Source organism: Rhincodon typus, chromosome 4 (assembly GCF_021869965.1).
Source record: "Rhincodon typus isolate 14 chromosome 4, sRhiTyp1.1, whole genome shotgun sequence".
Classification (NCBI taxonomy): domain Eukaryota; kingdom Metazoa; phylum Chordata; class Chondrichthyes; order Orectolobiformes; family Rhincodontidae; genus Rhincodon; species Rhincodon typus.
The window spans coordinates 23538328-23552808 of record NC_063335.1 but is presented as its reverse complement, the minus strand read 5'-3'; the positions used below and the strand labels follow the sequence as shown (position 1 = coordinate 23552808).

Here is a 14481-nt window from a genome sequence, read left to right as displayed (position 1 = left end):
TCGGATTCTCCAGCATCTGCAGTTCCTACTATCTCTGATTTGGTTAAGCATTTCTGTTTGAAAATGAGTACTTTTTTTAACCGTGAAAATTATATAACACCAGGGTCACCACTTCTGGTGATGATTTCATTTAATCTGGAATATTGCACCTACACATTTTGCTTCTAATTTCAGGATATATTGTCCACGAAATTGTATGCAGGAAAATCCCCATCTGGCTCGGGTTATTGGAACCCGCATCTATTCCGATGTAAGTAGTTGGAATACAGTTTGCTAGGTAACTTCTTTCAGTTGTTGTATGATGGTTTATGCACTTTCTATATAATGGCCCTGTATCATCTGGTATCTGGATCATTGGAAATGGGACACAAGTTGCATAAAAAGTCCTGAAATTGCCCAGGACATTTAATCTTCCATAGGCTGATTTGTGATTACTGGGACTATCCACGAACATCTGCGTTCCTGAGCTTTTGGTGGAGACTTGGGTCTAAGTGAGGCAACCTTGTCCTAGAAATGTTGCACAGTTTAACATCTGTTCTAATTCCATTATCAACCAACTGAGCATCACAACTGATTGCCCTGACTACCCCCCACCACTTGACTGTCACTAACCGTCCCACAACATCCTCTGACCCAACTACCACATGACCCAACCTGACTAGCCCTCCAACTATCCAACCCATCCTCGTAAACTTGACATAATCTAACAAATCTGCGTACCACTCAGTCCTGACTCTCCGCCTCACAACGTTCACCCACTTCCCACTTCACCCAACTATTACCCTCCTCTATTCACCCATCACTATCTCACTCACTCACTGAAAAATTTTGTACTTGTAAAAATGTACTTGAATACCTCTGGCGCTGTTGTTTGAAGGTATGTGTCCTCCCTTCTTCTGTCTCTTCTCTATGCTTTAGGTTAAATTTCAATTTCCTATCCATGCTGTTGTAGTGGAGAACTCTCACTTATTACATGTCCTTGCCACTCATTAGTATGACCTTCTTTCCTTGGGTCTTAGAAATATTCACAGGCAGTGTCAACAGCACCTCATATTTCGCTTGGGAACCCTGTAGCCCAATGGTATCAATGTGGACTTCATAAGCTTCTAAATCTCCCCTCCCCCTACCGCATCCCAAAACCAGCCCAGCTCGTCCCCGCCTCCCTAACCTGTCCTTCCTCCCACCTATCCCCTCCTCCCACCTCAAGCCCCACCCCCATCACCTACCTACTAACCGCATCCCGCCCCCTTGACCTGTCCGTCCTCCCTGGACTGACCTATCCCCTCCCTAACTCCCCACCTACACTCACCTTTACTGGCTCCATCCCCGCCTCTTTGACCTGTCTGTCTCCACTCCACCTATCTACTCCTCTATCCATCTTCTATCTGCCTCCCCCTCTCTCCCTATTTATTTCAGAACGCCCTAACCCTTCCCCCATTTCTGAAGAAGGGTCTAGGCCCGAAATGTCAGTCTTCCTGCTCCTATGATGCTGCTTGGCCTGCTGTGTTCATTCAGCTCTACACCTTGTTATCTCAGTGTCAATGCATTTAGCTGACGAAAAGGTTTGGATCTTTGGAAATCAATTAATTAGTCACTGAAGGGCATCAGTTAGCCCATGGGTGAACAAGGATGATCCATGCTTCCCCCATCACTTAAAATTGCCTTTTGTTTTATGTTCGTGGGAAGTGGGCATCACTGGTTAGGCCAGCATTTATTGCCCATCTCTGATGACCCTTGAGAATGTGATGATGAGTCAACGTCTTGAACTGCTACAGTCCTTGGGGTGTAGGTACATCCAGAATGCTAAATTGTAGTGGAGTGTGTAGGCATCAGGCTTTTGGCATGGTACCCAAGTTTATGGCTCCCTCATCCCTCTCCTATCATCCTAACCCTTGCAGTTGTGGGATGTCATAAGATTCTAGCCCATGAGTTAAGTGCTAATGTCAACTCTCTGCCACATGCAAGATTTTACATTGCTTGCAGCTGAGCTTTAGTCAAACTTTTGAAACTCTATCCTGTCGAAAAAAAATAGTATTTTGTTCCCAAGCAGAATTTACTCATGCACTTGAGCATTTTTTTTGGAAACATCAGCCTTTTTTTGAGAGTTTTCATGATATATTCTTAGAAAGGTGTCACCACAGTTACCAGCTAGTATTTTACAAGAGTTTCCAGAGGATTTGGACTCAAAATCATGCCAATATTTATTTATTCATTATTACTCTTGTTGCCAAAACTGTGTGGAAAATTTTGCAGTCTATGGGTAGAGAACAAGTAAGCCACTCTTTCTAGAATGAATGAAGGAAAGAAGGTCAAACTAATGGGTGGCAAGGACATGTAATAAGTGGGAGTTCTCCACTACAAAAGCATGGATAAGAAATTGAAGTTTAACACTTAAAGAAAACAAAATGGATAGAAAATTTCATCTTTAACTTTTGTCTTGTTTCTAACATTCCTGGTATAAATTTTTTACCCAATTTGCAGTATTTTATGCACATTAAAATTCAGCTTGCTCAGATTGTCAGTGTTCACTTGTAGCACATGAAGTTTTTGCATGGGGAAGCACTTAAACCACAGTAAGATTTATCTTTTAAATCTGAAGTACTATCAATGATATACATCTACAATCATACTGTAAAACAAATAAGAGTTTTATGGTCACAAAAACGGTAATTGTTGAAAAACTCTGCAGGTCTGGCAGCATCTGTGGAGAGAAAGCAGAGTTAACACTTCAGGTTCGGCGACCCCACTTCCGAACTAACAGTATATTATGAATAAGACTTTTATAGTCAAAAAAACAGAAATTATTGGAAAAGCTCAGTAGGTCTGGCAGCATCTGTGGAGAGAAATCAGAGTTAACGTTTCAGGTCCAGTGACTGGGAATTCTGAGGAAGGGTCACTGGACCCGAAATGTTAACTTTGATTCTGTCCACAGATGCTGCCAGACCTGCTGAGCTTTTCCAATAATTTCTGTTTTTGTATCTGATTTCCACAGATCTTTCTTAAGACTTTTATAGTGTTCAAATTCAATGCTGTTCTTTTATTTGCTGGTATTTATTACTGTAAGTATTCATATATTTTAGACGAGTTCATCAGACATAACATCTTCACTTTTTGCAATTTCAAGTATATAGGGCAAGGAAATTTCACCTGATTGGGATGACTTGGGGAGCCCTTTAAATATAGTGAGTGGATCCTAATTCTGGGAATCCTGACCCAATCCCAGGTTCTCAGATTTTAGAACTAGCTTTTCAGGGTGTGGGCTTGTTCAGCTCATGAGTCTGAATTCCTAACCTACCTGGCTCCTTTGCAGAGAAAGGCATGGCCAATGCTATTTTCATGGAACAAAAAACCGAAGGAACTGTTGCTGAAAATCAGAAATGAAAACAGAAATTGCTGCAAAAACTCAGCAGGTCTGGCAGCATCTGTGGAGAGAAAGCAGAATTAATGTTTCGGGTCCAATGATACTTCCTCAGAACTGATGGTAACTTAGAAAAGGTTAGCATTTATGCAGAAGATAGGGTAGGAGAAGTGGGGGAGCAGTAAACAATAGGTGGAGATAGAGCCCAAAGAGAAGACAAAGGACTGAGTAAAGGACAACCTGGGATAATAAATAATTGCCAATGGGAACTATTAGTGTTTGGTAACAGCCCATCTGATGACAACGCCTGGTGTATGGGGGTTTGGGTAAGGACATGGGAGAAGGAAGAAAAATTCTTGAGCTTGATACTGAGTCCAGAAAGCTGTAGAGTTCCCAAGCGGAAAATAAAGCACTGTTCTTCCAGCTTGTGCTGTGTTCTGCTAGAGCACAGCAGCAAGCCTGAGACAGATGTTGGCCAGGGAACATGGTGGTGTGTTGAAGTGGCAATTTTCATGGAGTCAGGCCAATTTCTTTAAAGAGACATGATTCATGGCACCTCAGGGGTGTCATGAACCATAGACTGTATGAGGTAACCTTTTGAAAGGTAATTTGAAAAAGTCTTCCTCATACCCCACAATGCCAAGCTATTCAACTCCACCCGTGCCTTCTGGTCTTTCATTCCTACCAGGCTAGGCTATGCTGTTGCCTACCACACCCCCCCCCTCACCCCACTTCACATTCATGGCCCCTCCTGCTCCATGTACCAAGCTGTGCCATCTTCATGCCCATTCACCCACTGTACATTGTATAGAAGCAGTGAATGCTATGGTGTTAAAGCTATAAAACAGTCATGCATCAATAGGTTTCCACTTTGAAAAAGACAAACTTTTTTTGAGGTCAATAAACATCTATCTCTCTAAAATAGCAGCAGCTGAAATTGCAAGCACTTGAAATCTCTTAATCTTATGTGTAAAAAAATTCTGAAATTGACTGCATATTACAGAGATCGAGAGTTGTTAATCAAGCAGAGGCTCAGATGTTTCAGCAGCGTAATGGATATCTGATCACATAACTAATTATCACTATTTACCTTGAGGTTCAAAATCTAAACCATAATCTTCAGTTGTAGGTATCACCCATAAGACTGTATGCAGGCTTATGAAAAGACTTTCCCAGATAAATTGACAAAAATTATGGCTGACTTTTTAAATAGCTACATGTGCAAGATTTGCATATGTGCATTTGCTTGAAAGTGTAACAGCGTTTTCAGAGTAATTGCATGTATGCAATGTATACCTGATTGTTTATTTTTTTGGGTTGTTCAATTTGTCTCATGTTAGAAATAGGATGTTTTAGAAGTGTGTGAACTCTCAACCTAAAAGTCACAGTAAGCTTTGCAATAGTAAAATTTACAAATGTAAACTTTTTGTTGTATACAAAATTATATTGTATTGTGTATCTGGGGAGATGGTGGGACAGTGATAACGTCACTGGACTCTTAATCCTCAGGCTAATGTACTGTGGATATTGGTTTGAATCCCACTATAGCAGGTGGTTAAAATTGAATTCAATAAAAAATCTGTAATTAAAAAACAAAATCATTGTTGTTTAAAAAAAGTCACTTGGTTCACTAATGCCCTTTAGGGGAGGAAATCTGCCAGCCTTACTTGTCAGGTCTACGTGTGACTCCAGACCCATAGAGATGTGGCACAGTGGTTAGCACTGCTGCCTCACAGCGCCAGGGATCTGGGTTCAATTCCAGCCTTGGGTGACCATCTGTGTGGGTTTGCTGTGGTTTCCTCCCACAGTCCAAAGATGTGTAGGCTAGGTGGATTAGCCATGAGAAACGCAGGGTTACAGGAATAGGATAGCAGGGGTGGGTCTGGGTGGGATGTGCTTTGGAGAGTTGGTATGGACTGAGTGGCCTGCTTCTATACATGGGGGAAGGGATCCTATGATGTGGTTGATCCTTAACTGTCCTGAGGCCAATTTTGCTTGGGCAATAAATGCTGACTCAGCTCGTGATGCCCACATCCCTTGAACAAATAAGTAAAAAATGTCATTACTTCAGTAAGCTCTATAGTTGTTTCTTGAATAAGGGTCTTCTGCTTCCTCTAGCCCCATTTAACACAACAAAAATCCCAGTGTGCCTTTTCTTGAATGGCCATCTTTTTAGTCTTCTGAATTTTGCTGTGTCGAATTCAAATGGGAATGATGAATTGAACACTGACGATCTGGATTGTATGATCCATGAGGCACTAAATAATATAAATTATTTCACAGCTCAGTGCTAACAAAGGGCTAAGTATGCTAGTTTGAATTGCTTTCATTGGCATACAAAATGCATTGAAAAGCATGTAGACTAGGAATGACAGTATATCAAAGGAAAGCAACTGGCTGGAATGCAAGGCTGTTTCCATCCAAACTCCATTATGTGATTTTGTCAGAAATGCACTGAGCGTTAAGGCGGCACATCAGCAGAAAGTTTGAAGAAATTCCTAGTGTATCTTTTTGCATCCGATTTAATGAAAGCCACAAGTTTCATTTAAAAAGCACGGATCAGGAGCTTGAGTTTGAATGCTTGATTTCTTTGATAATTCCTGTTTCCCATTCCTGTGCTGGTCTGTGTCACTGATGTGACTGTATTGTCAAGTGTAAGTGGTCTGATTGGATTGGCGGTGAACTTGGTGTCCAGTCGGTACCACTGAACTCTCCAAGAGGTGGGAAGTGCTCGTTGAGCACAGTTGTCAAAATCAGACCACAACCATGTAAATGGCAGCCATAACAGAGGCAGTCACAGCCTTTGTAGAATAGCGGAGTAATTTCTCCTTCAGAAAATCTCATTACTTGATGGTTTCCTGTACCCAACCCGGCAGCTGTGCACTAACATGCGCCACACGGTTCAGGTTGAGTGATCTGCAATTTCAAAATCACCTTCTGTTCCTCCCCATAATCTCAGGAGGAGGGGTAAGGCATTTAAACTGAGATGAGGAGGAATTTCTTCACTCATAGAAGGTGTTGAATCTTTGGCATTTTCTATCGCAGAGGGCTATGGAAGATCAGTAATTGAGCCTGTCAAGAGAGAAATAAATATTTCTGCAGACTAATGACATTAAGGAATAAGAAAAGTGTGTGAGATAGTGGCGTTGGGAAGAAGATCAGCCATAAACTAGAATGTTGGGATGGGCTCAATACACTAAACATCCCCTCCTGCTATTTCTATTCTCCAATGTTATTGCTTTTTAATGTCAAGAAACAAAAGTAAACATGACAACTAACACACAGATATGCACGCACACACACACATGTACACTCACAATATACACACACACAAAACAACACAGGGATTAAATCTTAGAAAGAAGAGAGATGGAGGATGGTATTTGTACAGATAGGCTGGTGTAGGTAGTTTCCATTCAAAGCCTTTTGTGTTTGTGAACTGAAAGAGTGAAATCTGATTCCCAACAGTTTAACTGTTATCTTGTATCCACTGGATGGGTGAGGTTTGCACCTTGATTTCTCAGTGAATGGTGACTTATCTAGGTTGCTCTTTCATTGAGCATTGACTTTTGAGGCTGAGAAGACATAGGGTAGAGAGTGTATCTTCTAGCTCTTGCTACAAATCAATGTCTCTTTGTTTCTATCCTGCTGCCCAGAATCAGCTGTTGTTAAAGTTCCATTTTTACACTTCTGAGTCAGCATTTTTTTTTTGCACGCTGATTACTTTGCTGACAACCTTTCGCCTTAATGTGTAACTTTCAGAAAGGTGTGAATCAGCTGAGAGATATAGGTCAGAATTTCACTGCCCTTTCGTAATGATGTTAATTCTGGCACAGAATGATTCTTCTTTACTGATGGCTTCATAATCTTGGCTCAACATGGTCAGGTGTTCAACAGCAGCCATTTTAGATCAGTATTTATCCTTTCGGTTGATTTTAGCTTGCGTAGATCGTGGGCATGAGAATCAGATGATAGATGCTGAATATCAATCTTCCATTTCTACCATAAACTGACAGTGAGGCAGCGCAATGATTTCTGTTCTGTATGACAACTAAATTATCTGATTTACTGTTATTAATGTGGTCAGTGCCTTTATCTTGAGGATTATTGTCTTAACATTCTCACTGCTGCTTTGTAAACTCACTGTAGAAACTCTTGATACTGACTTCGCTTAATAAAGTTAAGACATGGACTTAATGCATTAGTTCCACTTCTATGTATATTGGCTTGTTTTGATTGTCTAACAAAATTTTAGAACCAAAGTGATTTATGTTTATTGATAGTTGTGATGGAGGGCTGAAGACAAGCAGCCAAGTTAGTTTCATAAATTAATCGGTTTTTAAAATTTTATTTCCCTCCAGAGATCCAGTATTTGCAGAGCAGCCGTACATGCTGGGGTTATTCATAATCATGAAGGAGGTTATGTTGACGTGATGCCAGTGGACAAAAAAAAGTATTATGTTGGCTCATACCAGAATGGAATATTCTCTGAAAGGTTGGAGCAATAATCTAAAGCAGCAGACTTAATCAGATGCCAAAGTTAATTTTTGAACAGCAGAACTTATTCAACTTATTGGTTAAAGAGAAAACCATAAACAGGCTGAAACAGTCTGTCCTATCCCAATGTTATGCAAAGTAATTTAATGATTTCAGTGGTGGCTATGGTATGTAGAACTGCCTGGCTCCTGTAAGCTGATAAAACATATCCCTCTAAAAGCTGCTTACTAATGCAACATCACAACAAATATTCTTTTTCATAGCTGGTTTACAAAATGTCCAAACTTCGGAGACAAATAATAAATACTATGGGATGAATTTGCAGATTCATTAATAATTGAATCTCTAGATGTTGTCTTTGGAATTATCCTGAATATTGTTGTTTCATTGATCAGAACTAAATTCTGTTGAGGATATTAAGACCTGTTGCACATAAATGTACTCAACATACGGAACAAGAATTTTAAAAATAGATTTCTTTGAATGTTATAAGAGTGTGTTCACTCCAATGCATTGATAAATTCTATGAACAGGAATGAAAACCAGTTTGAAAATAAATTATCCAGGACAGCATAGTCTTAAATTTAATAACTATATTGCTATTCTTCATGCAAATAACACCAATAAGGATAATTTTTACCACAGTGCACACTGTGATCATCACCCATGCTGTTTGGGATATTGATGGGAGGTTCCACTCAGTACACTAGACATAGTGTTTATTTTTGTGGGGCACAGGAGAACACAGAAACCTATCCAAAAATACACATACTCTCTTCAGGTAAAAATCCTTTCAGTTTTTGTTTGAGCATCCCTTTACTGAAGGGATATCTATTTAAGTCCAAACAATAATCTGCAGAGTTCTCTATTCAAAGCTCTGCCTAAGCCCTCATAGTACGTGGAGCTAAGCCATTGTCATGCTCCTGGGGCACTAAGGAGTAGAGTTGTGAACACAGCCCAGGCCATCATGCAAACCAGCCTTCCATTCATTGACTCCTCTATACTTCCCGCTGCCTTGGGAAAGCACCCAACATAATCAAAGACCGCTCCTGCTCTCTTTTACTGATATAAAAGCTTGTATACACGTACAAGTAAATTCAAGAACAGCTTCTTCCCCACTGTTATTAGACTTCTGAAAAGACCTCAAATTTTAAATTTAATGTTGATCTCGCTCTCTGTGCATCTTGTCTGCAGCTGTAACATTGTTTTCTTTGCTTTGTTTTATTACCCTAATGTACTTTGTGTGGTATGATCTACCTGTACTACATGCAGAAAAAAACTTTTCAGCGTACCTAGATAAATGTGACAGTAACAAGTCAAAGCTATACTGGTGAACTCCTAACTTCACCTTGTTTAATATTACTACCAGTGGTTCAGTCATAGTATACCATCATTTATGTGACTATTCTGTATACTGTTCTGTATAATGTTTTAGGAACTTGCTTTAACTAAAATTCCTTTGTAGATTAATTGCAAAAAAGAAAATATTTTTCTTAGTTTAAGTTTGAACTTTTCTGAAAGTAGACAGAAACTGTTTCAAAAAAATGTTGTTATTTAGGGCAACAATTGAAACTGAATATGTATTAATGTTTAACAAATGTTTCCTCTTCTCTTTTAGCCTTAAGAATCCACCTGGAGCTAAAGCATTCAGAATATTTGCAGTCATCTGATTCCATGAGAAAATAATACAGGAAAGTCAGTTCAGTACTTGGAAGAAGCAAAGTGTTTCAACTATTTGTTATGCTTTTTGCTGAGTTGTGATATTGGCAGAAACAGTTTAGTCCGTTGTAAGTCAAACATTTCTGTGCCATACATTGAAAAAAAAACATATTGCTGAATATCAGAAACACAGGTTAGAGGTGCTCAATAAGGTAATAATAAAATTCCCTTATTTTTGTTATACTTAATAAATTCACATTTCTGTAATTACTGTTTTGTTACAGAATGCTGCTAACTCAATGGTCATACCAAAAATATACACACAAAATTCAACTGAAAACCAAGATTAGACAGGATTAACCTAATGCTTTACAAACCTGGCAGTTACTCCTGCAGGCCAGGATGTAAGTCAATTATAATAATGTGTTATCAGTAGAAATGGAAAGCTTGTGGAGACTGTAAGGGAGAAATTGGAACTCACCGCACCCATTTCTTCAATGAAGAAAGAACATTGGGAGACCCGATTTTGCAGCCCAATCTCTTGTACCCAATCTTTCCCAGGAATGCAGCAGCTGACAACCTGGAAGCTGGATATTCCCATTGGCCAGGATCTCCACCTGAAACAGGTGTTAGGCACTTTGGAAATGCAGATGGAGGTCCTAACACTGGTTATGAAAGCCCATATCAATTTTGTAATGAATGACTTGATCCTCGCATATTCTGCCCAGTTGAGCTGGGTTTTCAGCAACCCATTTGATGGCCCTTAAAGGGACCGTTGGAGGCTTCCCCCCAAAAAAAGGTAAGTGTACCTTTTCATGTTTGTGGAACCAGTTGGAATATGAGTATCCTCCTGTTTTGGCAAACGTACTGGGGTGTGCTCCCACCTTTTTCCCTCTGGTTTGGCTCCCTTTCTCTCTCCACCCACCTGCAGGCTGGTTTGGTGCTGTTACCTGTGAGCTGAATTAGATAATCAATAGGCATCTGTAGCAAATAGGGCCCGAGCTAAATTTCCAGAGGCTCAGGCATTGCTTTTGGGTGGGTATTCACTTTGTGACACTCATTTCATATCAGTTATCAGCATGAGTCTTATTTCTTGGCCAAAATGGCAAAATCCTTCATACCAGCCCGTTTAAAGTCATTAGATAACATTCCTGGCCGTGTTAACGTAATTTATATATGGGTGGGCCATGTAATTTGGATTATAAAGCACTACTTTGGAAAATAAGATAGCACACTTACTTTCCATGTTTTGATATATGAAACATGGTACAAAGGTGATATCTGTTACTATTAAAAACACTTGCTTACAGACCACAATGCTGTGGAAACTTATTTATATTCTTTTGTTATCATTGTTAAATTGCTTTTTGTGTTCATAACTTTTAACCGTTTTATGGATTCTGTCTTTCAAACAATGCTGTCTGCTATAACGTATCTTTACTACCTCAGATACTGTATTTGTTTGAGTATGTGCTTACACAGACCTTTTTTCAATTTCAACTTAATTCATTTAAATGAACTAAAGACCTTAAAAAGTAGGTGTTGCATTGTTATTGTTCAGCTTGTCTTTCATTACTTTACAAGGATGTTACTGAGACTGGAAGGTTTGAGTTATAAGAGGAGGCTGGATAGGCTTAAGTTTTTTCCCCTGGAGTGTCGGAGGCTGAGGGGTGAACTTAGAGGTTTATAAAATCATGAGGAGCATAGATAAGGTGATTAGCCAAGGGTTTTTTTTCCCTCAGGGTACGGGGAGTCCAAAACTAGAGGGCAAAGCTTTAAGGTGAGAGAGGAAAGATTGAAAAGGGACCTGAGGGACAACTTTTTCACACAGAGGGTGGTGTGTATAGGAAACGAGCTGCCAGAGGAGGTGGTAGAGGTGGTTGCAATTATAACAACTAAAAGACATTTGGACAAAGTGCATGGGTAGGAATGGTTTAGAGGGATATGGGCCAAACGCACGGAAATGGGACTAGTTCAGTTTAGGGAACCTGGTCAGCATGGACGGGCTGAGCTGTTCCATGCTATATGGTTCGATAATTCTATGACTGGGACATGAGAACAAATCTTATTCATTGTAACTCCTGCCACTAAACAGAAGAAAGAACTTGGCTCTCACTTCCTCTGTAGTGCATCTGCCATTTAACAGCTGTGTCTGGGACACCACTGTTAATAACATTGGAGGCAATGATGCTGCACCCCCACATGCATAAGGAAAGTAGTTTCTGCAGTTGTGGCATCAGAAAATACAGCTGATCATTTTACTCCCTCAAAGTAATTTTGTTTGTCCGTACCAAAACTTTTGGGGAAAAAAGAATTGAGTTAAGAGAATAGTAAATTGAAGCCTCTTTTAGATTATTTCAGCCGAGCTATGTTTGGAAATCTATGACATGGCAGCAGCATCTTCACTGTCAGTCTTAGTATTTCCAATTATGAATTATTTTGGTGAATTTTGAAAGGACTGTCTGAGAAGTGGATTTTATGGCCTGCTCCCCAAGGCTGATGTAAAAATTTGGTGATGGAATCAGGTTTGCAACCTAATGCCATCATACCAGTCTCCTCATGTGAGTTAGCCTCCAACAGGCTGTTTTACCTGATGTGTCAATGCTTACGTTGTCTCCCGTAATAAGAACTTAAGATGTGAATATCATGATATTGCAGAATCCAACAGATATTTACGGCAACTAACTTGTATGCACAAACATTACATTCCTCAGACACGAGTGTTTGGGCTTACTTTAGGCAATTAGGTTACAACAGCGGAGTGTGGTTCCTGTAGATTGACATGCTTTGGTTGATCTAGGATAAGAAGGGTTATGAGATCTTTATACCATTAGGTCACATGTTATGAGGCAGTTAGGATATCATGAGCCCATCCCTCAAAGTTACATTGGCATTCTGACCAGAAGGTGCAAAGGTGCCTAAATTATAAATCTGTTCACCATTTTTACAAATCTAACTAATATCTAGTTGACTACAAATTTAAATTTCTCACAGCATTTTTCATTAGATGTAATGGGAAAAAAAAACAGTAGTGATTTGTGCCAGATATGAGGATGTAGCTCAAAGATAGATAGAGAGACTTGCATACTGAACCAGGACTGCATTTAGGCAACAAAGTCAACTGGTGAAAGTGTTGGCTTTTGGACCTTATTACACTTTCTCAACTCACTGTTTATGGGCTGCCATAATGAGTAAAGAGAATGAGAAGAAAATAATTGTAGAGACAGAGATATCCTAGACGTTGTGGAATCCAGCATAGCAACCTCACTGCCCAGTGGGAGGAATTAAAGTGAAGGAAACAGAGGAGGCTAACTGTCGAGGGACAGATACACCCTGCAGTCCAGGCAAATCAAGGACCAACTGTTGTGCAAGTGCCTGCAGCTACAAAATGGGCAACAAAAACAGCCTATCTCTGCTTCAAGATGGGGGAAATGGTGGTGTAGTGGTAATGCTATTTGACTAGTAAGCCAAAGACCCAGGTTAATGCTTTGGGCTCACAGGTTCAAATCCAACCAAGATGGCTGGTAGAAAATAAATGCAGTTCGTAAATCTGGAGTTTTAAGTTAACTTCGATAATGGTGACCCTGAATCTGTCATCGAGTGCGATAATACTGAGCTGATTCGCCAATGTCACTGAGGGAAGGACTACATGTGACTCCAGATCCACAACAATGTGGTTGACTCATAGGTCCCTTCAGAAATGGCCAAGCGAACCACTCAGCTGAAGGGAAGTTAGCAATGGACAACAAATGCTGGCCTTGCCAGTGATGCCCATGTAGCATGAATTAATAAGCAATATATAACAGGAGGGGACTTTAATTTGCAGAGAAAATCTTCAGGCAGAGACTGAATTACTTTCAGGCTGTAACTATATTGGAAGACATTGTCTCTCTGTGGAGACCATGACCTTCCTTTGTGAATTGCAGGCTGGAGAGATCAGTTCAAATTGCAATTTTGGTCACCCTGTACCTGTCACTCTCAGGATTATAGTGGCCTTGAACATTTATACATTAGGATCATCCCAGAAAGCAGCTGAAGACTTGTGTAACATAAACTTTGGCTCATCAATATGTTAAATTAATTGTGGATGTTTAGGTGAGCAAATTACTTAATTTCCTTCACCACAGATGATGTTAGTCAGATTGAAAAAGCCAGAGACTTCAAGTTTATTGCTGAGTTCACCATAATTCAGGCAGCCAATTGCACATGAGTGGCCGTCAAACCTCCATTGGGACATTTGACAGCAATAAAGTTTTATATTCCATCCATGTCCATTTGTGTGCAAGCATTGGAAGAGAATCATGCTGCCATCTGCCTACTATTCTGGGAGTAGTCACAGCTCTGACACACTTAGCCACTCCCAAATGCCAAGAAAGTTCTGTCCACCATATCCGTTGGAGGTAACAAGGTGTAGAGCTGGATGAACACAGCAGGCCAAGCAGCATCATAGGGTTAGCCTGCTCCTATGATGCTGCTAAGCCTGCTGTGTTCTTCCAGCTCTACACCTTGTTATCTCAGACTTTCCAGCATCTGCAGTTCCTACTATTTCATATCCATTGGAGGTTTGGCTTCTTGGATCCAGCAGCATTATTCCTGGGATTTCTCCAGCTTTGTTTGTCAAACCATATAGGCTATGAAAGCAATATCCTTTTCTCAACCCATTGCATTGTCTCCTTTCTCAAAATCGTTTCCTTTTCTCATAATTCCCATAATTTTCCTTGACAATTGACATTTTTCCAAGGAATCACATAATAAAGTCTATTCAATAAAGCAGTGTCCAAATAGTTCCATATGCCATTTATCACAATCTATATTTAAGTGTGTTTCTGTGAACATACCTGAAATAAAAATGAAGCCAGAGTATAGAGACTATCATTTGATACAGACTCTAAGCAACATATATCCAAATTTTAAAAAAAGTGACAAATCACTTGCCATCTGTGACAAATATGCTTTAACTTCCCTGA

The 14481-nt window shown here is 39.9% G+C and overlaps 1 protein-coding gene across 1 annotated transcript; it reads left to right on the top strand.

Moving 5' to 3' along the window:
- The first annotated feature begins 162 nt into the window (after positions 1-162).
- On the top strand, positions 163-10828 carry LOC109928452 (cysteine-rich secretory protein LCCL domain-containing 1-like). The gene is made up of 3 exons (XM_048596246.1): positions 163-250; positions 7720-7853; positions 9474-10828. Exons 1-3 carry the CDS (start codon positions 197-199, stop codon positions 9523-9525), a joined length of 240 nt encoding a protein of 79 aa, XP_048452203.1. The 5' UTR covers positions 163-196; the 3' UTR covers positions 9526-10828.
- The last annotated feature ends 3653 nt before the right edge of the window (positions 10829-14481 follow it).